Raw genomic sequence first — 24110 nt, forward strand, 5'->3', positions numbered from 1 at the left:
GTGCATGTGGCCAGGCGCGCTTTAGCCTGTGCCCCTCTGTTGTTACACTAGGGCGAGTCCTTAGGTCAGTGGCCACGTTTTCCTTATTAAGCACCAGAGGGAGTGTGGGGTGCGCGCACCAGGCTTCACATGACGTCGACCTGTTTGATCTCCGCTCGTTTTCTGTTTACATTCATCAGCTTTCACTCCCAGACTTACAGAAAGTAACCTGTTTTGTTTGCAATTTACTCAGAAACTATTAACTGTATGTGTATCCACGTTGTACAACTCAAAAATGACTTACAACAAAAATCCACTCTTAAACCTCCTAATACAGAACCTGAACAGTCATTTCACCAGCTTCCGCCAGAGGCCTCTCCCCGGGAGGGAAGCCAGTGTGCTGATCTGCCAAGTGTTGTCAGCATTGAACCAGGAGATTCCTCCCGAGGCCTGGAAAACCAGGACTGCGCCTTCGAACAAGCTGACATTCTACGAGACAAAGAAGGAAGTGTTCATTTCCAGCTCCCTGTAGGAAGCTGGCTAAGCTCGGCCTTCGGCTCCTTGGAGGCGGCGGGTGTGTGTCAGCTGTACCTGCAGCCCAGCGCCCCACGGGGCTCTTCCTCCAGCCAGTGCTCAGCGAGTGGCCCAGGAGGCAGCCAGCAGGGACGGAGGTCTCAGGAACTGTCAGAAAGCGGCGCTGAGGCAATGCCGGGAAGCCAGGAGCTCCCTGGAGGCCGTCAGAGTGACAGTGGCGGGGGATTAGACATACAAGCACAGGAAGAGGAGACCGACCTGGGGTTATGTGTAAGGACCGTGGGGTTGGGGGGTTTGGCTCAGACCCCAAATTCACTGATGACTCAGAATGAAAAATACTCCAAGTTTTCAGCTGAAACAGAAACCTCCCAAACTCTGAGAAACCCAACTCAGCTAACGCGGTCAGAATTCGCTGCAAGTTCTGGATCGTTCCCGTCACAGAACTGTAGCGCAGTCTGGGTAAGTGAAATCTGGGTTGTGTAGATCATTTAAATTCACTCTTAGACTATCTTTGAAACAAAACGCAATGGAAGCAACTAAAGCTGCCCATTAACTTCCCTAGCCCCGACCATGGTCTGTCACTGACAGTCTCCCCTGACTGACCAGCACTCCAGGTTTTGAAAGCTGAGGGGTGGAATTTGCTAAAGAGCGTTCGGCCCAAACCCCACACCCTCCTCAGGTCTTTGCCCGCAGGCGTGGGGCTGGGCCTGCTTTGTCCTGTCTAAAGCTGCGAGACAGGGAACCGGGTGTGTCTGGGCCACAGATGTTTATTTGGCTGCTTTTGGCTTTTTAATTCCTGATCAGTGTTTAAAGAAATTGCCCTTGAAAAGTGTATGTTCTTCAGCGGCGGCCTCTGGGCGGCTGCTCCCTGGCCCTGCGCAGTCCTGAGACCAGCTGGCCTGAGCCTCTGGGCCCGTGCCTGGACCAGAGGGTCCCCCACCCCTAAGGTCCTCTCCAGCTCCTGTGAAAGGGGCCGGGAGGGGCGCCACCTTGGTCTACAGCAACCACTGTCTGCACGTTTTCAGGCTAGTTTGGACACGGCCTCCTCCGTTTTCCTGCACAGGACGCGGAGCCCAGCCGCGGTATAATGGAGGAGCCCGAGCTCACGTTAGTGAGCACCAGTGACATCAGTATTACGGAAATGGATTTTTCAAACTTAACCCTAGAAGAGAGAGGAAATGAGGCAAGATGCTCTCAGGTAAGTTCCCGGCTCATTCCCACACCTCACACTGCGACCCGCGGCCAAGGAGTAGGGAAAACACGGACTCCTCCGTGTAGACGCAGATGCAGTGGACACCTGCAGGGGGCTCTGCACACAGGCTGGCAGCGAGGAGGGCTACCCGGAGCGCAGCTTCCACCCCCAACAGCCCGGGGCCTCATGAGCGCGCGCCGTCCCGCCCCTGAGCAGCAGCAGTGGAGGTCGCCTCCCAAACACTGCAGCTCAGACGGGCTCTGCAGACACGGCCAGCGTGGCCCGAGCTAGAGCCTCCCTTATTGAGGACTTTGCAAGCGCGGTCGCTGACTGAACAAACCGCAGTGGGGAGGGTGCAAGCGCGCGAGTGGCCACCGGCAGACTGGCTTGTTGTGCCCCAGCGCCCTGGAGTCCACACCCTCGTCTCCCAGAGCGCAAGAGCCGTGCGGGTGGCACTAGGGGCCTCTTCAGGGCGCAGTTGTGATCGCCGCAGCTGCCGCTCACGGGGCCAAGAAAGCAAAGGTTTTGTTAAAACCAGGCGGAGGACGGGGCAGCTGCCCGGCTACAGGGGCGCTTTCCCTGCCAATAAACTCGTGCTTCATGGACACGCGTCTAGGTTCACCTGTGACTCTCTCACAATTAGGTGAGTGAATTTCTGCCTCTCGTATCAGAAACGGAAGCCTCACACCACCCCCCTGTGTCGGAGCCTCCTTTGGGGAAGCCAGCGGCGTTGGCAGGTGCGCCAGGGACCCGGCCCAGCTCCCAGGCCGCAGGGGGCGCAGGGGGCCACCGTTCAGGGAGGTGACGCTGTCCCGCCTCTTCCCAACAGAGACCCCGCCAGCCTTCATGGCTGCGCCAGGGAGCTTACAAGAGGCATTTGTGAAGAGGAAGAAAAAATTTATAGAGCGGTCCTTGCAGAGGCAAGAAGAAATAAGAAAGAAAGTTCGGGTCTCAGGAAATTCTCAGAGCAGCACCACTGCAGGTCTGTTCTCCCAGCCAGTCTCCTCGTCCAGCGCACCCCTCCCCCCAGCCGGCCTCCTCACTGCTGTTCTCTGCGCAGGCCCTCTGCGCGCAAGCAAAGGCAGAGCTGCACTCGGCGAGGAGTGGAGGAGCGCAGCATCCGCCGAGCCCCGGACGGCGCTCCGGTACGTGGGGGGCACTGGTCACTGCGCCTGGGGGGCCCTTCGCCCTCCTCAGGTCACACCCGACATCTTTTATTTATAGATACAGCCAGTTAGCCGAGGTCAAACAGCAGAGGGAAGAAAAAGCAAAGCAGGAAGCTCATGCCCATAACAGAGCAAGGGCAAGAGAGTTTCACAAGGTAAAACGCAGCCCAGCCCCGTTCTCGCGTGCGAGGCAAACTGCAGCTGGAGCTGACGCTACTTATTCCCTCCACAGAAAACACTAGAGAGACTGCGAGCCAAAAATGCACACCGACTTCCCTGCAAAGTCTAGCGGCTTCTTTATTATGTGTAACAGGCAAAACCAATCAATAAATTTGTGCAGAATTTCACTTTGGTTACTCCCATCATTTAGTTCCTCCAGTTCCGATCATCCTCTTCAAAGTATCTCTGAAGGACAGAGGCGCTGGTTACGCGTGGGAGACAGCCCCGCGGCCCCAAGACCATGTCTCTCCTCGGGGAGGCACGGCACTAGTGAGTGCGCGCTGCATCCCGTGGAGAGGGTCAATTTTCGGTCACAGCGTCAAGAGCTCCTGGTTTGAGTCCCAAAAGCCCTCTTTGAAATGACCCGCATGAAGTCACCTTTTCCACACTCTTACGTACCTCTCACGAGAGCACACCTGCACGCGTCAGCCCTGCAACAGGAATATCAGAGGTCACGAGCTGTTGCGATGGCGCCGCGGTAACCTGGAACCGCATCCGCCAGGGCTTACCCCACGGTGAAAATCGGCCTGGTCTTAACAGAATGTCCCCTGTAGGCGGAATGCTAACCGAATAGCAAGAACCAAACCTACTGGGATTTTTTTTTAAGGTCATGTCCACAGCAAATAAGAAACTGCATTCTAAAAGCCTTGGTAATGACCCTCACGTCCCCTGGCGCTAGAAGGAAAGTGACTTTACTTGCCTTGACAGTTGCTTTTGTTGGGCTCCCGCTGTCCTGCTGAAGAGACCAGGCCCCTGAGGGCCCTCCAGATAGCCACCGCGCAGAAGACAGCCCGGTTCAGACGCAGCGCGAGACCCAGGCAGTTCGCTGCAATAAGCATTGCTCAATCTAGGTCAACAAAACATCCTAAAATTAAGGCTAAGGGAAACATTTCCGTTTACATGCGACTTCACGGGCTATGCGAATGCAGAAGCAGCTGCTGCTATCGGGAACCAGCGCGTCTCGGTGACAGTGCCCCGAGCGACTGTGAAATACCGCCAGCCCGCAAGGCAGACGTTCAGAAAGGCCGTTTCACTCAGCCTGCTCGGAGCAGTTGAACACATGCCCATCATCATCACATCGCGCATGGCTGCTGGCAGCCCCCGGGGCCGCGAGGACGGGGCTTTCCCAGGGGTTGTTTGGGATGTATGGTGGTAACATCTTACCTCCAGTCCCTGGGATCCAATCCCCTCAAGCAGTGGGAGTTACGGTCCTAGGAATTGCAGGAAAGTCAGTCAGCGCCTCTTCTCTACACTCAACACTGACCCCCCCCCCCCCGTTTGCAGACGATAGCAAAAATGTCACAGGTCTCATTGTCACCACTGCAATCAGCTTACTGTGATGGAAGCATAACCTGATCTCCATGTGGCCACATCAACGACTCCTGGACACCATGAGCAAGGGTGCCCCTTCTCATCTCGAATGGGGCCTGCAGACATGCCATGCCCCGCCCTGCCCCGCCCCACCGCTGGCTGACCATGACAATGAAGGAAAGCAGCTAGGAGGGAAATGAAGAGCCTTACTCTTTCAGGTCAGCAGAGGCATCTGCCTGCCTCTCAGCTTCAGAAGTCCTAGAAAATAGGCAGCATTAGTTCCTATTGCATCTTCTACCCAACTTGTCAGTATGAGCAACTATCAGAAATGATGTATCAATAGAAATACCAGGTTTTACATGCACAAAGCCAAGAAAACCAACGATGCCAGATACTGACTTGCTATTGCACTGGCCTTTGAACCCCCAGCAGGAAGGCGCTGCTGAGTGCAGATACCAAGCAGTGCAGCTGTGATCCTGGGGGCGTGTGACCTTGACTCCTGCCCAGGGAGGCAACCACATTAACTACATCTTAAACAGCAAGCGGCCTCCTCTTCATCTCAACGCTGTCTTCATCTAACCAAGGCAGATTACTGAAACATGCACCACAACCACCATGATCATGGCTGGTCAAACTGCTCTTAGGGACGGTTCTTTTAAAAACACAACATCCCTTTGCAGTCAACACACTTGAGTATGTTACTAGGAACAAGCCATACAGAAGAATAAGGACACAAAAAGGGGGACTTTCCCTGAGTAAGCCCGAGCAGCCACTGCATTTCTTCCAGTTCTGCATTAATGTAACTGCTCACAATTTCATTTTTCATAACCTTTGAATGTAATACATCGCATCAATTAAATATTCCACTTACCTCAAAGCACTCATGAGGAACCCAAGTCACTCCTATGGATAAAATACCAAATAAAGGATTAAGGATGGTAACAGTAACTAGTAACTAAAAGATGCTTTTAGCTCTATCAGAATGACGCTTTAGTTCATGTCTGTGTCACCCAGCAGTTGAACAGGTACATTCATCATCTGGTTCGTCACACAGCCCAGCAATGCCCCCAGGCAGCTCAACATACCCGACTGGCACAGCCTGCGGCAGCAGCGCTCCCCAGGATGGCTAATACCTAAGGGAGAAAAAGCCAACTGTTAGATCTTACAGGTTTTTAAAAATCAACTGTCTTGTAGTTCTTCCCCACAGATCTGACAAATAGCCCTGTGAGCAAAGCAACCACATGTTACTCTATGAGGCGTTTCCAACGATACAGGCCTACAGCAAAGCCCCATCGGGATAGACCTCAACCAAGGCCACGGCTTATGTCTTGAGTCCCTCTTCCATTTTATTACATTTTCTTTTTTTTTTTTTTTAAGATTTATTTATTTATACAAGCACTGGGTACAGTCAGAAGCCGGGAGGGTGAAAGAATTCACCAGAGCCAGAGCGGGGAGCAGAACAGCTGACAAAATACACTGCTGAGGGGAGCAGTGGGTGTGGCAGGAGAGGTCTGCGCGCCATGTGGGACCCTCACCAGCGGCCGGGGATTGAATGGGGACTGAACAGGCGCTGCAGAGGCTGCGGGCAGCTTCACAGCCCAGCACTCAACTGCTGCACCACTGGGGAGGCCCTTATTACATTTTCTTAATTTAGATCGTGTTTTATGTGTAAGTCATGCTGTTTGTCCAAGGTGGCAATATTCAAACTATTTCCACACCCAGTTCAACTGGTACAGTGTAAACATTCAAATGGGTGGATCTAGATTCATTTTCTGAAGTCAATCTTACAAGTTCTTCCAGTAATGAAATGTCTTTCAGTCTGTAGGATTTAGTCATCTGACAATTTACTCTACTTAGAGTTGGTCCAAAAACTCACCAGAAGACATCTTTAGGTTAGTCCAGATACTTCTCAAGATCTAAACCTAAAAAACAGAAGCAGTCCTTGTTCCACACGTTGGTATCGAAAAGAGAATGCAAAATTCCCTACATTCTTTTTAAATGATCCCTTCTAGCCTTGGAAGTAACCTTTATTTTTGATCTATTTTAGGTATCATGTTCCTTCTTACATGTATCAAAACTCATACTGAACAATGAGTTCTGGGTTGCAAAAGAGGATTTATTCTTTGCACCTGTCTCAAAGTCTTTGTCCACACATCAAACAAACAAACACAAGTGCTAGGCTAGAATGCAACGTCCTATGTGACAATTGGCAGTGGTAGTCGAAGTCCAGTTTTTTATGATGAGAAAAAAATGTGCCTCCTCCCCATTATTGATGTTTTCCCAAGATTACAATTTCTGAACTTTTTGACTCATTGCTCAAGTCACACCTTTAAACTTTGTCAAGGATAACGAAACATGATTTCTTTCAAAATCTCAAATTTTCAACACATTTAATAAGCACTTTAATTGCCTCTCTTATCTCCTTAGATTAAAACTTCAAGAATTATCACTAAGCTGGTGCGTGTACCCGCATCATGTTTCCTTCCTGCGTGGAGAGCTGCCTTCTCTACTGATCACTGCTCTCTGTCTGCGTTTCCGTGTTAGACACAGCTGCTGCCTCAGCGCACTCCTCTTGTTCTTCTACATATACCTCCATCTTCTTTGGCAATGCAGAGCTTATTATGAAATAATCCTCCTCCTGCATAGAAAACCAACATTGGCATTAAAAATCATTCATTTACTTATTACAGAATCTGAGCGCTAGTGTTGAAATAACCTAGATTTGTCTGTTGAAAATTTCCTCACTTCTCATCACCTACCCAAAATAGTCCATTTTTATTCCAGTATCAACTGCACCAAATGCATTGAGCCTTAATAAAATTGAATCTAGAGTAATTACTGCTTGAAAAATAATCAGTACCAATGCTGCCCTCCCTCCTAAAATGAGATGGGATAAAAAGGTCACTTACCACCAATTCAATGTCACATTCATCATCATCTTCAACAGTTGTTTCATCTTCATCTTCTGCTCTGTAACATTAAAATTAGTCCAATGTCAAATTGTCCATGACCCAGTTAGTCACACCTGCAACACCCAGTACTCCCCTGGGCCTGGCTTACGCTGACTCAATAGGAGAAATAGGCCCGTCGTCGTCCAAATATTTGTATCTTCGACTATCAAGATCATCTTTTTCTAAATCTTCATCAACGTTCATTTGCTTCAAGGATTCCTTGAGGTGGTGTTCATACTTTAGTTTTTCAAGGTAGTTGAAAAATCCTCTTGCCACAGCTTGCTATGGACATCAAACACATGTGAAGTCATGACATTGCAAAATAATTTTTCACTGTGACTCAGATGCCTCTTCCAAAATGGCCAAATCTTGATGTCACTGGTCTGCACATGCGCAATGTATCAATGTGCCAACTAATGGTCATAAGGAGATTTCACTGTCCTATCTAGCAAGTCATCAAACCGAGTTAGGGTGATGCCAAGAAAAAATTGAAGCCCAGGGCCTCCCCTGGTGGCGCAGTGGTTTAACGCGGGGCTGCCCGCAGCCTCTGCAGCACCAGTTTGATCCCCGGCCACCGGCGAGGGTCCCACGTGGTATGACAGACCTCTCCTGCCACCTGCTGCTCCCCTCAGCAGTGAATTTCGTCCATCTGCCTGTTTTGTTCCCCTTCTGACTCTGGTGAATTCTCTCACCCTCCCACGCTTCTGACTGTACCCAGTGCTTGTATAAATAAAAAAATATTTTTTTTTTTTTTTAAAAAATTGAAGCCCAAATCTTACGCTAAAGTCATTTAAATCTCGGAAGTGACAGAATTCCATGGAATCAAAGTATCAATAACAAACACTTGAGTCTCCTACTAATTTCTGTAAAAGGAAACCTGAAGTCACTGGGCACCAACAGCAGGCGGGGCCTGGCTTGGATCACTGCACACCCCGGCAGTTGTGTGGGCACGGGGATGTTACTAGACCGGCCAGGCCGTGAGCAGGAAGCGCGTGCACAGCCAGGGAGCGCGCCCGCTGCAGGCCACCGAGCCAGCCACGCGAGGGCTGCACTCCTCAGCCCGGAAGTCTGAGCTCAGGGTCCTTGACAGGAACTCGAATTTTAATAGTGGCCAATAAATCTGAAGACATTTAGCAATGTGTGCAGCCCCATAGAGAAAATAATTACCTCAAAGGTTAAGATTTTCTCCAGGGCAGCGGCTTCCTTCCATTCTCTGACTCCAGGAACGGGAACCCGGAGCCTTTGTCTTTGATCTGCTGCCTCTTGATCCGCGAGCCTCTGCTCCTGCTGCCTTTGGGCCTCCCCGGGGTCTTCCTGTGGGCTTGTATTTCCTCTTTCTACGTTTTTTCCTATTTTTAAATCTTTCAAAAATTGCTTTTAATGTCAACGGTCTCGGCTCGAAAGAGTCGTCACTGGATGAGTCTCTCGCTCGCGCCTTCTCAGGCGGACGAAGCCCCCTCCCCGCGGGCTTCCTCTGCGGCCGCTCCGGCGAGCGCGGGGCGCGCGGGGCCCCCCACAGGCCGCTGCCCGACGAGCTCTCCCTGGAAAACAGGACAATCCCCGCTGCGCCCGCGTCCGCCCGGGGGTCCCCCCGCGGCCGTGCTCGCGTCCAGCCGGCGCCCGGAGCGGCCCCTCCGCCCGCACGAGCGGCGCCCCCGCCCCGCCCCGCCCCGCCCCCCGCGCCCCAGGGCCCCCGCGCCCCAGGGCCCCCCGCGCCCCAGGGCCCGCGCCGCGCACCCGCCGCTGTCCGCGCCGCCGCCGGGGGGCGCCGGGGCCGGGGCGCCGGGGCCGTCCCGGGGGCCGCCCTCCCTGCCCCGGCGGGCGGAGGCTCCGCGGGCCCAGCCGCGCCCGGCCCCCCGCGCCCCGGCCCCCCGCGCCCCGTGTCCGCAGCAGCGAGGCCAGCGCGCAGAAAGGACGCGCCCGCCGCGCGGCGCCGCTAAGAGTGGGCCCCGGTCTCGCGATAACAGGAGGTCCCGGAAGGGCGGGGCTGCGCGGGGCGGGGCTGCGCGGGGCGGGGCTGCGCGGGGACGGGGCTCCGCGGGGCGGGGCTGCGCGGGGGCGGGGCTGCGCGGGGCGGGGCTGCGCGGGGCGGGGCGGGGCTGCGGGGGGCGGGGCTTCGCGGGGTGGGGCGGGCTGCGCGGGGACGGGGCTGCGCGGGGTGGGGCGGGGCTGCGCGGGGCGGGGCGGGGCTGCGCGGGTGGGACGGGGCTGCGCGGGGCGGGGCGGGGCTGCGCGGGGACGGGGCTGCGCGGGGCGGGGCGGGGCTGCGCGGGGGCGGGGCTGCGCGGGGCGGGGCGGGGCTGCGCGGGGGCGGGCGAGCCGGCCGAGGGACGCTGGCGGGGTTCGGGGCCCGCGTCGCGGGTGAGTGGAGGTCGGAGGCGCGAACCAGCCGGGCCCGGCCGTCCCCCGCGCTCCTGGGCCTGCGGGGCGCGCCGGGACTCCGGGGGGCGGCTGGGGCGGGGAGGGAAAGGGGTGTCCGGGGTGCGCGGCTGGAGGCGGTCGCGGCGAGGGGGCCGGGGGCGCGGCTGGGGCGGGTCGGGGTCCGGGGCGCGGCCGGGGGCGCGGCGGGCACCCCTGAAGGCCCAGCGGGGGCCGCGGGGCCGCTGGGCGAGCGCCGGGCCTGGCGGACCGCCCCCGCCCGTCGGGGCCGAGTGGACGCGCCCGCAGTGGAGGGACTGGCCGCCCGCCGCCGCCTGCAGGGCCCGGGGCGCGGGAGAGAACGGCCCCCAACGGGCCCGCCCCGCCCCAGAGAGCCGCCCGCAGACCGGCCTCCACGTGGTCCGCCGCCCCCCACACACCACACACACCACACACCACACATACACTCACAGCACACACCACAGCACACACACCAACCACACACCACCACACTCACCACACACACCACACACACCACACTCACCACACACACCACACTCACCACACTCACCACACTCACCACACTCACCACACTCACCACACACACCACACACACCACACTCACCACACACACCACACTCACCACACACACCACACTCACCACACTCACCACACACACCACACTCACCACACACACCACACTCACCACACACACCACACTCACCACACACACACACACATCACCACACACACCACACTCACCACACTCACCACACACACCACACTCACCACACACACCACACTCACCACACTCACCACACACTCATCACACACATTACACACCGCACACACCACACACACACACCGCAGACACGCGTGCAGCCGCTGCCCTGCAGGCGGCGCAGCTGTGGAGAAGGGCTTCAGGTCTGTTTTAATGAGGAAGGAAACGCAGACCCTCTGTCGGGGAGCCGGCCTTGGCTCGGGCGAGGATTCTCGTCACCCCGCCCTGCAGAAGCGTCCAGGGCCTCGCACAGCAGATGCCATGTTCTCAGTCGGTGCCCGCCGGATTCTGAGAGACTTGGGTAGCGCCGGCATGTGGGAAGCTGGGTCTCCCGTCCACCTGCAGCTGGCTCAGAAGTCAGCGTGCAAGGGCCTCCCTGGCTCCCGCGGGGGGTCCCCTTCAAAAGCCTGTGTGAGATGGTCCCCCCCCGCCCCCGCCCCGGCCAGAGTGTGCCCCTTCACTCGCTGCGGAGCGGGCGCAGCGGGGGAGCCTCAGGTGAACAGGGTGTTCCATTAACAGCCTCCACGAGGACGCTGCGTGCCCTGCGCCTGCTGGTCCAGGGCTCGCTGCACCCCCGCGCTCGGCCGGGGAGGGGACCTCCCACCTCGTGCCACCTTCATTTGGCGCCTTCGTTTGGGCTTTCATTTTATCCCCTCTCCCTGCCTGCGTGCTCACCCCCGCCCTGGCGGTAAGAGACGGCCCGCGCCCGCTCCTGCTCTGTGCCCGCGTGTCCTGGCACAGTCGCCAGTTATTCTGCTTAGGGCCTCAAAATAAGGAAACGTTAAAGCTGTTTACCAAGCCAGGCACAAAATACACATCGTCTTTACCAGGGTTTTAAAATAAAAGTACTGCCCCCCCCACCCATCCCCCCACGGTGGCGCAGCGCTTGAGCACCGCGCTGTGGAGCTGCCCGCAGCCTCTGCAGCGCTGCTTAGATCCCCCCCTGCCAGGGAGAACCCCACAGGGCGCACAGACCTCTCCTGCCGCGCCCGCGGCTCCCCGGCTCCCCTCAGCACTGTCTTCCCTCCGTCTGCCTGCTCTGCTCCCCGCTCTGGCTCTGGTGAATCCTCTCACCCTCCCGCGCTTCTGACCTGTGCCCCAGTTCTTGTATAAAAGAAATCAATCTTTAAAAAAAATGAAAGCTCTGAGGTGAAGGTCACAAGCTGCTCAGCTGTGTCTGTTGCTGCCAGGACTCGTTTTCTTTGGCAAACGTGATGATCTAAGAAGCGTGTGTAATACGTGGCCTCGCTGTCAAGCGCAGGACGACACAATCTGCGGTCGGGGACCTGCCTGTGCTGCTCTGCACCCCCACATCCTGCTGATTCACAGACCTTTAGAGCTAACCAGGCTTTTCCGCTTTTCCACCAGCCGTCAGACCGCCCTGTCCAGATATACCGGAGCGATTGCCCTCTGGCCGGCCTCTCCCCTGGCCTGCCGCGGGCACACAGCAGGGGAGCGGGGGGCGTGTTCACCTGGACTAGTAAACACCGAGGCCGCCCTTTGCCCCGCAGGAGTGAGCTCGAAGGCCCGTGCCTGCGCCCCGAGACCGTGCGAGCAGCCTGCAGCGTCTTCCCTGCGCCCCTCGCCGCCGGGGACCATGGCCTGCCCCGAGTTCGCCTTCCACGTGCCAAGCCTGCAGGAGCTCGCCCGAGGTGAGCTGAGCCGCTACCTGGGCAGGGGTTTCATTGTTCTAGGGAGAGAACTAAAGCCGAAAAGTAAACAAGACCGTGGGATCGTCTTTCAAGACGGAACTCGCTTCCCTTCTCGCTGTCTGGGCCGCTTCCATCAGGCCCCGGGTCTGCCCCCCAACAATCTAAAGTATTTGAGGATTTTCCGCAAGATTCCACCTCTGCAGCCTGACAGCCAAGAGAGGGCGATACCTCAGCGCGCCTGACGCCCCAGGCGCCGCCCGGTTTTGCATCGTTGGCTTCTCTGGCAGGTGCTCCTTCCCTCAGCCCCCTGGTTCCCAAGATACCCCCCCCCCCGCCCCCGCCGCCCAGCGGCCGCCTCAGCCTTCTCAGTCTGTGGTTTGTATTTCACTTCATCCCAGCGAGACTTTCCAGAAGCCTCCCACGGTAAAGGCGGAGGGACACGGATGACAAAACCCTCAGCAGGGACGGAGAATGAAGCTGCAAGTAAAACTCAAAGCTCCTGTCAGGAAACTGACCCTCGCCGGGCAGCCTTGGGCTCTGCTCTGAGGGACCCCCCTTTCTCTCAATGCCTCTGTCCCGGCTGGTCCTCTGACCCGAGGAGTTCGCGGCCCTGAGTTTCGCGTCCCGTCTTCCCTGAGCCGGGCCGTGCGGTGGACAGTCCATGGCGAGCGGGCCCGTCCTCCGGGGCCTCTCCGTGACCCCGCTCCATGCTGCACCCGCTCCTGCCCTTCCTGCATGCGCACCCCTGCGTCTGCCCGGCAGGAGGGCCGCCCCCGCCAGCTTGTTTGCGCTTTACGGAAGGTCTTAGGAGAACTTGGTCCCTCGTCGCTGGTTAAAAATCCAATTTCTCTACATTTCCGCGAAGTGAAGCTCACCCTGTTTATAAATCTGCCGGTGTCTGTCCGGAGGCCGTGTCCGGCGGGCCGGCCTGGCCCCGTGTGGCGGGGGTGGGGCTGCGGCCGGATGGAGCCCAGCTCTCACTCACCTGGCCTGGGGCCCCGGGCGCACTCTGCTCGCGAGCCTGCTCCCCCGAGACCGTTTGTTCCTCGCTTTCTCGCGCCGTGTCCCGAACAGCAGGCCCATGGCGGGCACAGGCCACCGGCCGCCCCGCGCTGCCCCCCACTCACCGCCCTCCCGCCTGCCGCCCGCGCCGGGCCGCCCTGGCTCCTGTCTCCGGAGAGACCTGTCTGTGAAGGAGCGTCTGTCGGCGCCCGGCGGACGCCCTCCCGCATCTGCGCCTCTGGTCCCGCGTCTCGTCCGTAAACGGCACTGGGTCGCGGCGAGCGGGGCCGCTTTCGGGCAGCTTGCTTCTCCACAGCGCAGGTTGGGGGAGCTTCTCCCCAAAGGGCAGGTGGTGCCCCTGAGTCAGTGTGCTCCACGGTCCCAGCCCCCGGCCCGAGGGGCACCGGGCATTCTGCTGCTCAGGCCGCGTCCTCGCGGCCCCGTGCGTCTGCATCTCGTCACCTTCACTCACACCCTGCCCCCCCGGAAAGAACCTGGGACCTGGGTTTAGTGTGGGAATGTGGCGCAGAAATGGGGAGACTGGGTGGTGGTGGCAGGTTTCCCCGAAAACTCAGCGGCCCCCGTCTCTAGTCCTGCAGAAGGGGCTGGAGGAGAACTTCGCCGACGTCCAGGTCTCCGTGGTCGACTGCCCGGACCTGACCCAGGAGCCGTTTGCCTTCCCGGCGAAAGGTCAGTGATCCAGCCCCAGCGCTGCACCTCGGCCCGCGTCTTTCTGAACCGGAATTGCTCTCAGAACCCCTGCAGAGCGGGCGCCGCCGACCGGGAGTCCGAAGGCAACTTGCTGGGCAGAGCGTCCGCTGGAGGTGCCGAGGGTGGCGGCCGAGCCTGAGTCTGTTTCTGTCTCCCGTGGACACACTCGTCCACACCCCGCCACAGCGGGTCCGTGGCCCTTGCAGGCTGAGCGCCTGGCCGGGCCTGGCTGCAGCCTCGTGCCCCAGAGTGCCCGGGAGCCCCTGGAGCTCACAGGCGAGGCCCTGGGTTCCAGAGCACCCTGAAACTGTGCCACACTTGCATACACCCCTGCTTTTTTTTTCAAGATTTATTTTATTTATTTATGCTATAAGAGCTGGGGTGCAGGCCAGAGGTGCGGGGGGTGAGAGGATCCACCAGAGACAGAGTGGGGAGCAGAACAGGTGGATCCACTGAAATCCACTGCTGAGGGGAGCCGCGGGGAGACAGGAGAGGTCTGCTGTGCCCTGTGGGTAGCTCCCTGGCCGGGGATGGACTCAGGCTGCAGTGGCTGGTGATAGCTTGATAGTGCTGAGTCTTAACCCCTGAGACCCCAGGGAGGCCCCCACTCCCCCAATTTTTAAACTAAAGGCTCCAAGGTCCCCCTCGTCTGCACACTGTTGTCAGTGTGATGAGGGTCGGGAGATGTTTTCTAGCATTTTCCTTTAATTTGTCAGGTGGTGTGGGCTGTATAGCCACCCTGAGTCATCCACTGTACTTGTCTGTGGCCTGTGAGAAGAACAAACCAAGACAAGCTCTCGGTGCTTCCTGCGGGGCGGCGAGGCCAGGGCCATGGCTAGGAAGCTGGGGTGCACCCTGGGGGCTGGCTGGGTGCTCCCGAGGCCCCCAAGCTGCGGGTCGCCTGGGCTTGCACACACTTGCCTTTCTCAGCAGTGGTTTTCAAGTGTTTGAAACAAACGCCCAACTCCCATGTCAGGGAACCAGCCGAGGGCCCGCTCCCGCTCCTCACGGAGGCCGCGGGCCGGGCATGTTTGCTCACGCGCGCTTGAGTTTAACAGTAGCGTGCCCCGAAACAGGCCAGCGTGCCCTGGCGCTCTGGCCCTAGTGGACATTGTGTTTTGCAGGCATCTGCGGGAAGACGCGGATCGCCGAGGTGGGCGGCGTGCCCTACCTGCTGCCACTGGTGAACAGGAGCAGGGTGAGCTGGGCCTCCCCGCGCGGGCGCCGGCCGGGCCTGGTCTCTGTGCCTGGGGCGCGCTGGCCAGTCGCGCAAGGACATGCCCGTCGGTTCGGTGACGAGAGGCAGCCCGGGGCGGCTGCAGCCGGGGCCTGAGCGGCATCTCCTCCCATCCAGGTCTACGATCTCAATCGGATTGCCAAGGACATCAAGCTCCCTGGGGCCTTTATCCTCGGTGCGGGCGCAGGCCCCTTCCACACGCTTGGCTTCAATTCTGAGGTGAGCTCAGTGGGGCTTTGTCTCACTGCCCGTCCCAAGGCCGCCGCCCCACGGCCCCATGCTTGGCCGTGGGGTGCCATGTACTGGCCCCCGCCTGCTCAGATTTCTCGGGGTTACCTGGTTTAGGGGAGACCAGGCACCACCACGGACTGTGGGCGCACTGGGCTGTGAAAGAGGGGGGCTTGTGTCAGCGTGTGCGTAGCTGCATGTCTTCGTCCCTGGCGTGAGGCAGCTTTGTGGAGGGGATGGAGTGTTTGGCCACCTGGTCGGCTCCGCCTCTCAGGTCCTCACAGACCTCCCGGGAGAAGCTCGATCCTGAGCAGGAGCGAGGGCTCCTCCGTCGGCCACGCTCCCTCAGCCTCCTCAGGTGACCGCCGCCCGCAGTCACACCGGTTCTTCTGCAGAAACGTTAATAAAAGTTGCCTAGAACTCAGGACAGAGACGTGTAAACTCTCAAAGTAGACATGTTCAAGCAAACGTTGCAGCATTGCAGAAACGCTGAGCAATGGCGGAGCGTGGCTGTTACCGGATTCTCTCCTCTTTGCAGTTCATGCCCATTGTCCAGACGGAAGGCGGACACCGGCCTCCCGTGAACGGAAGCTACTTTGCCCACATCAACCCCGCAGACGGAGGGTGCCTCCTGGAGAAGTACAACGAGAAACACCGCGACTTCGGGTGTGCGCTGCTGGCTAACCTTTTTGCCAGCGAGGGCCAACCTGGAAAGGTGATTTGGTTCATAAAAACACCATGTTCTCCAGAAGTTCTCGAGTAGCTACCGTGGGAACTCTCATTGCCACAAATACGGTTTTCTTAAGAAAATCCAAGGCTACCTGAGTCAGAGATCTTAGAACAACTCAGTGAGCAAAGACTGAGAGTCCAGAAAGCATAAGCTGTGTGTGCCAGCCTCGCGGCACATGGCTTCCTGAGATGTGCTGTGTGGCACCCGCACGCACTCTGGGCACAACGTTATCTTATTGATAGGTCGGGGCGCCTCTACTCACGTCTGGGCACGCTGGGCCCTCAGGTGTTCGGGGCATGTCTCAGCCCCCCTGAAACGCTGCTGCGTAGGCGACAGACATGCCTCTGTCCTCATAGGTCATCGAGGTGAGAGCCAAAAGGAGGACCGGAAAGCTGAACTTCGTGTCCTGCATGAGACAGACGCTGGAGAAACACTACGGGGATAAGCCTGTGGGGCTGGGCGGCACCTTCTTGGTCCAGAAGGGCAGAGTGAAGACCCACATCATGGTGAGCCACGCGGGTGTGCGCTCTGGGCCTGGGGTTTCTGGTGCAGATCAGTCTGTGGAGACGTGCTAGACAAGTCCTCTTCTTGTGACCGAGTTGCTTCAAAGTCTTAGTGACAAGCTTTCCCACTGTGAGGTGATCGCCACGAAAGCCCTTAGCCCAGGTCCATCTGGTAGAACTTCCTTTCCAGTGTTGGCTTTTTTTTTTTTAAGATTTATTTACCCATACAAGAGCTGGGGTATAGACCAGAGTTGAGGGGGTTCACCAGAGACAGAGTGGGAAGCAGAACAGGCAGACTGACTGAAATACACTGCTGAGGGGAGCAGCTGGGAGACAGGAGAGGTCTGCTGCACCATGAGGGTAGCTCCCTGGCCAGGGATTGAACTCGTGCAGCAGTGGCTGTGGATTGCTTCATAGGTTGCGACTTAACCCCTGCGCACCAGGGAGGCCCCTACAGTGTTTTTTTGTTTTGTTTTGTTTTTGAGCACTGGGTACAGTCAGAAGCGCGGGAGGATGAGAGAATTCACCAGAGCCAGAGCGGGGAGCAGAACAGGCAGACGGACGAAGTACACTGCTGAGGGGAGCAGCGGGCGGCAGGAGAGGTCTGCGCGCCATGTGGGACCCTCCCCGGTGGCCAGGGATCGAACCGGCGCTGCAGAGGCTGCTGGCAGCTTCGCAGCCCAGCGCTCAACCGCTGCGCCACCAAGGGAGGCCCTGCAGTGTTTGCTTTTAAGGTCAAGATAGAGGTGAGGCTGAGACTCCAGACTGATTCTTGTTTTCATTGCCAGGATCCCGAATTCAGCCCCTAGACAGTGCCGTTACGATGACTGTGATTTTGGGGAAAGGACTCGGGAAAAGTGTGACATTATGGGCTAAGTATATACATGTATAAGACGCTCAGGACAGAATCCTGCACGAAGCCTGGGACGTTCAGAACCTCAGGAATAAGGTTAAGTGAACAAGTAGATGAATGATGTACTAAGGTGATTACAACTTAGTTTCCTGTTTATTTTGCTGGTCAAGTCAGAAAGCCTGTCTTGATGTTCTGTCCTGGTGGCTTTCAGTGGCGAGTCAGCTGGCCCTGCGCGGGAGATCCAGCTGTGAGAGTGCTTACTTCCTCCGATTATTAACAGGGATTTCCAGATAAATCTCTGTGTAAGCACCTAATGGTTGAAGGATTTTTCTTCAAGTCCATGCACTTTGCTCCTAGCTGTAGCCACCCCAGGCAGTGGCATCCCCAGAACTTGCTCCTCTTGAACCTGGCAGTCTGCACTGCGCGGCCAGCATCTGCCACCTCCCCGGCTCGCCACGCGCCAGCCACCGTCTCCTCTTTCCCCGAGCTGGGTCCTCAGGCCCCGCGTGAGCACCTTCCACCTGCCCGGGCCACCCCGGTGCAGACAGCGGGTTGTTCTCTAGGGCTCCGAGACCCTCCTTTTGTCCTGCACGTGTGTGCACATGCAGACATGTGGCCCAACCCGCCATGCGCGCACGTCTTCGCCCCTCGCCCGTCCCCGAGCACCCAGAAGGCGCCCTGCGGGGCGTGAGCCACTGCCTTGGCCTTCGTTCCCCGGGGACGCTGGATCTCACGGGGGTGTTTTCCACAGGAATGGCCTCACTTCACTTTCCTGCCAGCGTCCCTCGGCAGAGCTCGTTTCTTCTCGGTAACAGCGTCCTCTTAGGATGAGGCCCCGTGTCGGGGTTGGGCTGCCTCCTCCTGGTGACGCGTGGCAGGGAGCGCTTTCCTTCATGCCTTTTGGCCACTCCATGTCTCCCTCGGAGACGTGTCGCCCCAGTTCCGGCCATTTCTCAACAGGCCTGTTTCCTCGGCCGTCACCTTGCCTCGGTCCCTTGTCCCCTTTGGCCTCTTCACAGGCCACGGGCTACGCAGCCCTCGCTCCCACACGCTGCCTCCCGTTTGCTGAAGGTCTTTGCAGAGCAGCCTTTCAGGTTGACGTAGCCCCACTGGCTTATTCTCCCTCTGTTACCTGGACGGTTCGTGTCATGTCCGAGAGATTCTGATCAAATCATCTCCCCGTGCTGTCTTCTGAGAACGTGACAGCCGTAGCTCTTACATCCAGCTCTGTGATCTGCTCCGCGCTAGTATCTGCGTGGTGTAAAGTGAGGGTCTGGCCTTGTTCTTCCGCGCGTGAACATGCGCTTTCCCGGCAGCATCTGCGGGTGAGACTCCTCCCCACTGTGTGATCTTGGGCCCTCAGCGGATCGCATTTGATCAAAAAAGAAAAACAGAAAAGAAAATCACTTGATCTTATCTGCTAAGGCTTAGTTCTAGGACCCCTGGTCCATTGTGTTGGCCTCTGCAGGTCCCTGCGTCGGGCACTGCGGCCCCGCGGGGTGGCTGGCAGCGAGAAGGCTGAGGCCGCCGACCTTCTTCCTTTTCAAGAGTGTTCTGGCTCTTCTGGGCCCCTGGAGATTCCTTATCAATTTTGGAGTGGCGTTTTCTGTTCCTGCGAATCTTTGTGTCACAGTTGGTGGTACTGGCCCCCACGGGCGGGGTGTGAGCAAGTGCAGGCCCACGGGATGCCTTTCGTGAGCTGTAGTCCTTCCGTGTGCCCGTCCAGCAGTGCGCTCTGGTTCTCTGTGTACAGGCCTGTGACTCCGGGATGAGGATAATCCCCCTATAGTTGTGTCTGATGTTTTCAATATCTTGGCTTCCCCCTCCATCCGCCTGCAGTGGCATGAGGTTTAGGATGAGCGTGAGGATGGGCACAGGAAGGCTGCGGGCTCTGAGACGTGAAGGGCAGCAGCGGCCTCCCCCTAACCCACTCCGCCTTGATTCAGTGTCTCAACAGCGGACACTGACCTTCTGAAACAAGGGCACATAATTTCTTTTGCTGCCAGAAACAGTGAAGAGCAAGTATAAAAAGGCTTAGTAACGTTTTTGTTTTGTTTTAAAGATTTATTATTTCTTTTATTTATTTATACAAGCACTGGGTACAGTCAGAAGCGCGGGAGGGTGAGAGAATTCCCCAGAGCCAGAGCGGGGAGCAGAGCAGGCAGAAGGGCCGAAGGACACTGCTGAGGGGAGCAGCGGGCGGCAGGAGAGGTCTGCGCGCCATGCGGGACCCTCCTCCGGTGGCCGGGGAGCAGCCGGGGATCGAACCGGCGCTGCAGAGGCTGCGGGCAGCTTCGCAACCCAGCGCTCAACCGCTGCGCCACCGGGGAGGCCCAGGCTTAGTAGCATTTTAGACTCGATGAAACTGATTGAAAAGCGTGGTCCTCTGTGACTTCTGAGGCCACCCAGTGACCGTCTCTCGCTGCAGCCCGCAGAGTTCTCCTCCTGCCCGCTGAAGTCCGACGAGGAGGTGAACACGTGGCTGCGCTTCTACGAGATGGCGGCGCCCCTGGTGTGCCTGCCAGTGTTCGTGTCCCGGGACCCGGTGAGTCGCTGCCGCTGGCGCTGAGTGCAGCATGCTCAGCCCCACGGCCCCAAGGATCGGGCATCGTGTCCCATGAGAACAACAGTCAGCTTGAGACTTACCTTGAAAGACAAAGGAGACGGGTGCTGGCTACCCGCTGGGCAAGCAGATTTTGCCTGCAATAAATGCAGGCGCCAACAACAATCATGGTACTAAACAGAATCAAAACTAAGTGTTCTGATGCTGAAGCTTAAAAAATATATAACATATATTGGGAGCAACATCTACCAAAATACTAGCAATAACTTTCGACCCAGGGATCACAGGACTGGAGTTTCCTCCTGAGTGTGCGTGTGTCTGCGTGCGCATGCCGACTTGGGCAGCACGGCACGTACGGGGTGTTCCTGAGCGAATAAAAAAGTAAAGCAGGTGTTTCTGGGAAGATACAGGAGAAACTGCTCATGCTGCCATCGGGTAGAAGGTGTGCAGGAGGGAGGGTAGAGGGAGGGAGAGGCCCCGCGGGAGGGCCTCTGCGCTTTTGGAGTCTTGGATGGACCCAAATGGACTCTCTCCTGAAAAATCCCAGGGCTTCGACCTGCGCCTGGAGCACACGCACTTCTTCAGCCACCACGGGGAGGGCGGCCACTACCACCACGACACCACGCCCGACGCCGTGGAGTACCTGGGCTACTTCTCGCCCGCCGAGCTCCTGTACCGCGTGGACCAGCCGGAGGAGACGCACTCCTTTGGGCGAGACTAGGGGGTGCTCGTGCGCCAGGGGGGCCGGGGGTGGGGGGCAGGTCCCAGGAGCCGCCTGGCGAGCTCATCCTCCCCGCGAGTGTAAGAGCCAGCAGAAATGCTCTCACTGCCCAGACCCCTTTTGGGCGTTGCCAGGGCCCGGCTGGTCCCTGTAGAGCTACCGTAGAGGTAATTGGGCCCAAGATTCGTAATGGAGACATTGATCGTCTTCTGTCTATTCGGTAACAAAATCAGTATTTTTGCTTTATACGTAAGCGTGATCGGGAGTCACGCAACTGTTCCCACCACCCGATAGTGTCAAGTCACGTGTGTGACGTTAACTTTCTCAAATGAGCCTCACAACTGCTAAGCGGATGTTTCTGGAAGTTAGAAGAAATAATGTTGGAAATTTGATAGTTGTTGAATCTTTCATGAATTTTTAAAATCCACTTTATAAATCCCCACTCGTGGGGTCCGGCGGTCGGGGAGCGGGGGGGTGTCACGTTGGTGGCACTGAGGACACAGAAGTCCCCGGCTTGCCTTTCACAGACACCGGAGCTTGACCGCAGGCCGGGTCCCTCTCTTGGCTGGATGGTCACGCTGGAGTGTCGGTTTGGGAAGTGGCTTGTGACCTGCTGCTTATTTGCATGGAGAGAAGGGAAAAGAAACAGTGTCACACACCAGCTGAGCTGAGGGCACTTAAACTTGTTGGCGGGGCTGCTGGTGAATGGGACCGCTGGCCAGGGCAGGGCGTGAAATGATGTTCTTGGATGGCTGAAAATCCTTTGATATTCTCCTATAATAATCATTAACCAGAAACCAGCCGTCTCCTCTTGCTGATGCCCACGGCGGCCGAGGAGCTCTGGTGCATGAAGCCCATGGTATTTTTTGATTGTCTTCTTTGGACATTCTAATGTGTCCCATAAACATAAATTCCTAAATATCTTAAAATAAAATTTAGTATTCATAATGCATTAATTTCGTTGGTGTTTTACCTCCAAAGATAGTATTCGCTCATGTAATGAACACCTTCCGAACACCTGCCTGCCGGCTCTGCCAGGACACGGCGGTGCTCCCAGGAGCTCAGCCCAGTGCGTGTGGGCTGATGAGGGGGGGTGGGTAGTGCTGCCCCCATGCCCACAGACGCTGGGGGGAAGAGCAAGAGCATGCATACGTGTTGGGTGTGCAGGACGTGCTCCGGCATGGCCACCCATGCTGAGTCAGGACGCACCCTGCCCCCAAACCTGGTGCAGGTGGCAAGACTGCTGAGGTGCATGCACCCCACAGGGAGCAGGCTCCTCATGGCGCGAGACTTCCCAGGGAGCAGGTGCTTCCCAGGCAGGTGGGCACACAGCTGGGGGAACAGGGAAGCAGCAGCCTGGGGTGGGGTGCGGAGCTGCTCTGCTGAGTGTGAATCTCCCCACAAGTTCCCAAGAAAGGAGCAGCCAACCTCTTCACCAGCTTGCTCCAACGCAGGCCGAAGGGGAGAGGGTGAGGTTTAGAAGTTACCAGCAGTTCAGCCTCAGAAGCTGATTGAACTCCTTTGCCTGTTTTGCACAGGAAGGTTAGGGGAAGCCTCTGCCAAAGAGGCATTTGCGCCAAGACCTGAAAGAAACGAGGCAGGAAGTTGGTGGAGAAACAGCCTCAGAGGGCAAATTCACGGGTCCCAAGGCAGGAGGGGACTTGGTGTGTTCCAGAAACAGCAGGGAGGCCGCTGTGAACAAACAGGATCGCCTGGCTGAGCTGACACAGTGGCCTGAGAAGCAGTTTTTACAGTTGTGTGTGTCTCGCTTTAAAAGTAGGTGTGTTAGGCCTCCCCAGGGGCGCAGGGGCTAAGCACAGCGCTGGGAAGCTGTCCACAGCCTCTGCAGCGCGGGTTCCATCCCCGGCCAGGGAGGTGACCCACACGGTGCAGCAGACCCCTCCTGTCTCCCCGCTGCTCCCCTCAGCAGTGTATTTCGTCCGTCTGCCTGTTCTGCTCCCCGCTCTGTCTCTGGTGAATCCTCTCACCCTCCTGCGCCTCTGGCCTGTACCCCAGCTCTTGTGCGCATAAGTAAATCAATCTTTAAAAAAAAAAGCAGGCGTGTGGCAGACTGCCCATATCACTAACTGATGGCGGATCTAGCAGGGGAAACAGATTGAAAAGAGGGGAAAAAATAATTTCTTTCCAGCAGGAAACATGGCTGACCTCTTAGAAAGTCTGTGGCGACATTTTATTGGGCGGCGTTCAGAGAGGGTCCCAAGTACAAAAGGCAACGCACGGCAGTGAGCTGCTTCTCTACACCAGCAGCAGACGGTGAAAACGAAAAACGGAAAGATTTCGGTGACCGGTCATCCGGACGACACGGCGGTATTTCAAACAAAAATCAGACACAACCTTTAGGGAAAGCAGCAGCACTGGGGCAGCCTCATGAAATCCCACGGCAGCAGCACCTCTTCTCACCATCAGCCTGACTGAAAGCCGGGGCGCCTCATGGAACCAGACCCGGGAGGCGCCCCCGGACGCCCCCGAAGGCTGCGCACGGCAGCGGGTGGAGGAGCGGGGGCCGCCGGCTGCTGAGGGCCCTGGTTTTCTCTTCCCTTCTGTCTCCTCCCGGGCCTGGAGCGGCAGCGGGGCCGCGGGGCCTTCTGGCCAGGGCACCGGCCCCGGGAGCCCCGCCCCGGCCTGAGAGTCGCCACTTTCTCGCCCGCGTTTTCTCTCCCGCCCGGGCCCGCGCCGCGCTCCGGCGAGGCCCTAGCGCGGCCGCCGCCCAACCCCGAGAGAAAGACGGGAAGGGCCCCGGGGACCTGGACGGGCTCCTCCCCCAGCCCCTCCTCCTCCCGCGTGCTCACGGGCTGGGGCGGCGCCCGCACCCCCGGCCTTCCCCGCACGGTGTCCGGCGTGTGCCGGCAGCGGGCGCCTCCGCCCCGGGCCGTCTCCCCCCGGGGCCCTGCCCCCCGCGCGCGCCCGTCCTGCTGCAGACGGACCGTCCCGGGAGGGCCGCGTCTCCGCGCGGCCGCCGCCGCCCCCGGGCCGCCCCCTCCCCGGCGTGGGCCGCGCCCGGCGCCCTCCTCCGGGAGCTCCCGCCTCCGCCGCCCCGGGCCGGCCGCCCGCTCCCCGGCTGGGGTCTGGCCCGGCCGCGAGAACAGCCGGGCCGGCGGGCGACGCGCGGGGGCGGCCTGCGGCATCCGGGTCAGCGCCCGCCGACGGCCGGAGCGCGCCGCGGGCCCGCGCAGCGCCGGGGGGGGCGAGGAGGCGGGGCGGCCCCGGGGGTGTCGGGGACGCGGGGCGGCGCCGCGTGACCCCGGCCAGGACCCCCGGCGCCCCCCGCAGGCCCCACGACGGCCGCGGCCGCCCAAGCGCCGGGCGAGGACCCGCGGTCCCAGCGCGCGCCCCGCAGCGAGGCCTCGGGCCGCCGAGTCGCCCGTTCTCCCCGTTCTCCCGGGGGCCGGCCCGAGCTG

At 58.5% G+C, this 24110-nt stretch overlaps 3 protein-coding genes and 8 non-coding genes across 17 annotated transcripts in view; 2 read left to right on the forward strand and 9 right to left on the reverse strand.

The window, feature by feature from the left end:
- CEP295 (centrosomal protein 295) overlaps positions 1-5722 on the forward strand; it is a 39410-nt gene extending 33688 nt beyond the window's left edge. For 5 of the 6 annotated variants that reach the window (XM_054692951.1, XM_054692952.1, XM_037504738.2 and 2 more), the window contains exons 23-29: positions 317-972; positions 1577-1711; positions 2349-2442; positions 2535-2687; positions 2766-2850; positions 2930-3026; positions 3104-5722. In XM_054692951.1, coding sequence (XP_054548926.1) covers positions 317-972; positions 1577-1711; positions 2349-2442; positions 2535-2687; positions 2766-2850; positions 2930-3026; positions 3104-3160 — 1277 coding nt within the window. In that variant the 3' untranslated portion in view covers positions 3161-5722. Of the gene's footprint in view, positions 1-316; positions 973-1576; positions 1712-2348; positions 2443-2534; positions 2688-2765; positions 2851-2929; positions 3027-3103 lie in introns of those variants that run through there. The other variant, XM_037504737.2, reaches the window with a different exon arrangement.
- LOC119242441 (small nucleolar RNA SNORA25) lies at positions 3330-3456 on the reverse strand. The gene has a single exon (XR_005124453.1). It is a non-coding gene; the product is annotated as a small nucleolar RNA SNORA25 (small nucleolar RNA).
- On the reverse strand, positions 3630-3750 carry LOC119242450 (small nucleolar RNA SNORA32). The gene has a single exon (XR_005124461.1). It is a non-coding gene; the product is annotated as a small nucleolar RNA SNORA32 (small nucleolar RNA).
- On the reverse strand, positions 3791-10805 carry TAF1D (TATA-box binding protein associated factor, RNA polymerase I subunit D). The gene is given in 13 exon segments (XM_037504633.2): positions 3791-3937; positions 4255-4301; positions 4612-4659; positions 5273-5304; positions 5487-5534; positions 6278-6323; positions 6869-7039; positions 7311-7371; positions 7462-7634; positions 8520-8533; positions 8536-8658; positions 8661-8893; positions 10711-10805. Coding segments are annotated over 7 exon segments (831 nt in total). The 3' UTR covers positions 3791-3937; positions 4255-4301; positions 4612-4659; positions 5273-5304; positions 5487-5534; positions 6278-6323; positions 6869-6907.
- On the reverse strand, positions 4101-4171 carry LOC119242436 (small nucleolar RNA Z40). The gene has a single exon (XR_005124448.1). It is a non-coding gene; the product is annotated as a small nucleolar RNA Z40 (small nucleolar RNA).
- Positions 4385-4518, reverse strand: LOC119242445 (small nucleolar RNA SNORA1). The gene has a single exon (XR_005124456.1). It is a non-coding gene; the product is annotated as a small nucleolar RNA SNORA1 (small nucleolar RNA).
- LOC119242438 (small nucleolar RNA SNORA8) lies at positions 4731-4868 on the reverse strand. The gene has a single exon (XR_005124450.1). It is a non-coding gene; the product is annotated as a small nucleolar RNA SNORA8 (small nucleolar RNA).
- Positions 5374-5445, reverse strand: LOC119242472 (small nucleolar RNA SNORD5). Its single transcript, XR_005124481.1, has one exon. It is a non-coding gene; the product is annotated as a small nucleolar RNA SNORD5 (small nucleolar RNA).
- Positions 5583-5710, reverse strand: LOC119242454 (small nucleolar RNA SNORA18). Its single transcript, XR_005124464.1, has one exon. It is a non-coding gene; the product is annotated as a small nucleolar RNA SNORA18 (small nucleolar RNA).
- On the reverse strand, positions 6453-6578 carry LOC119242462 (small nucleolar RNA SNORA40). The gene has a single exon (XR_005124471.1). It is a non-coding gene; the product is annotated as a small nucleolar RNA SNORA40 (small nucleolar RNA).
- CUNH11orf54 (chromosome unknown C11orf54 homolog) lies at positions 9695-20713 on the forward strand. Of its 2 annotated transcripts, none has more exons than XM_037504739.2 (9): positions 9695-9713; positions 12003-12143; positions 13737-13835; positions 14981-15054; positions 15211-15312; positions 15860-16036; positions 16408-16557; positions 19836-19952; positions 20518-20713. In XM_037504739.2, the coding sequence occupies exons 2-9, from the start codon at positions 12089-12091 to the stop codon at positions 20689-20691; spliced, it is 948 nt and encodes a 315-aa protein (XP_037360636.1). In that variant the 5' UTR covers positions 9695-9713; positions 12003-12088; the 3' UTR covers positions 20692-20713. The 2 variants fall into 2 exon arrangements, with proteins under 2 accessions (XP_037360636.1, XP_037360637.1); XM_037504740.2 differs by lacking the exons at positions 9695-9713; positions 12003-12143 and adding exons at positions 12404-12430; positions 12542-12626.
- The last annotated feature ends 3397 nt before the right edge of the window (positions 20714-24110 follow it).

This window comes from Talpa occidentalis, unplaced genomic scaffold, assembly GCF_014898055.3.
Source record: "Talpa occidentalis isolate TD23 unplaced genomic scaffold, MPIMG_talOcc4v2.1 talOcc4.12, whole genome shotgun sequence".
Lineage (NCBI taxonomy): Eukaryota > Metazoa > Chordata > Mammalia > Eulipotyphla > Talpidae > Talpa > Talpa occidentalis.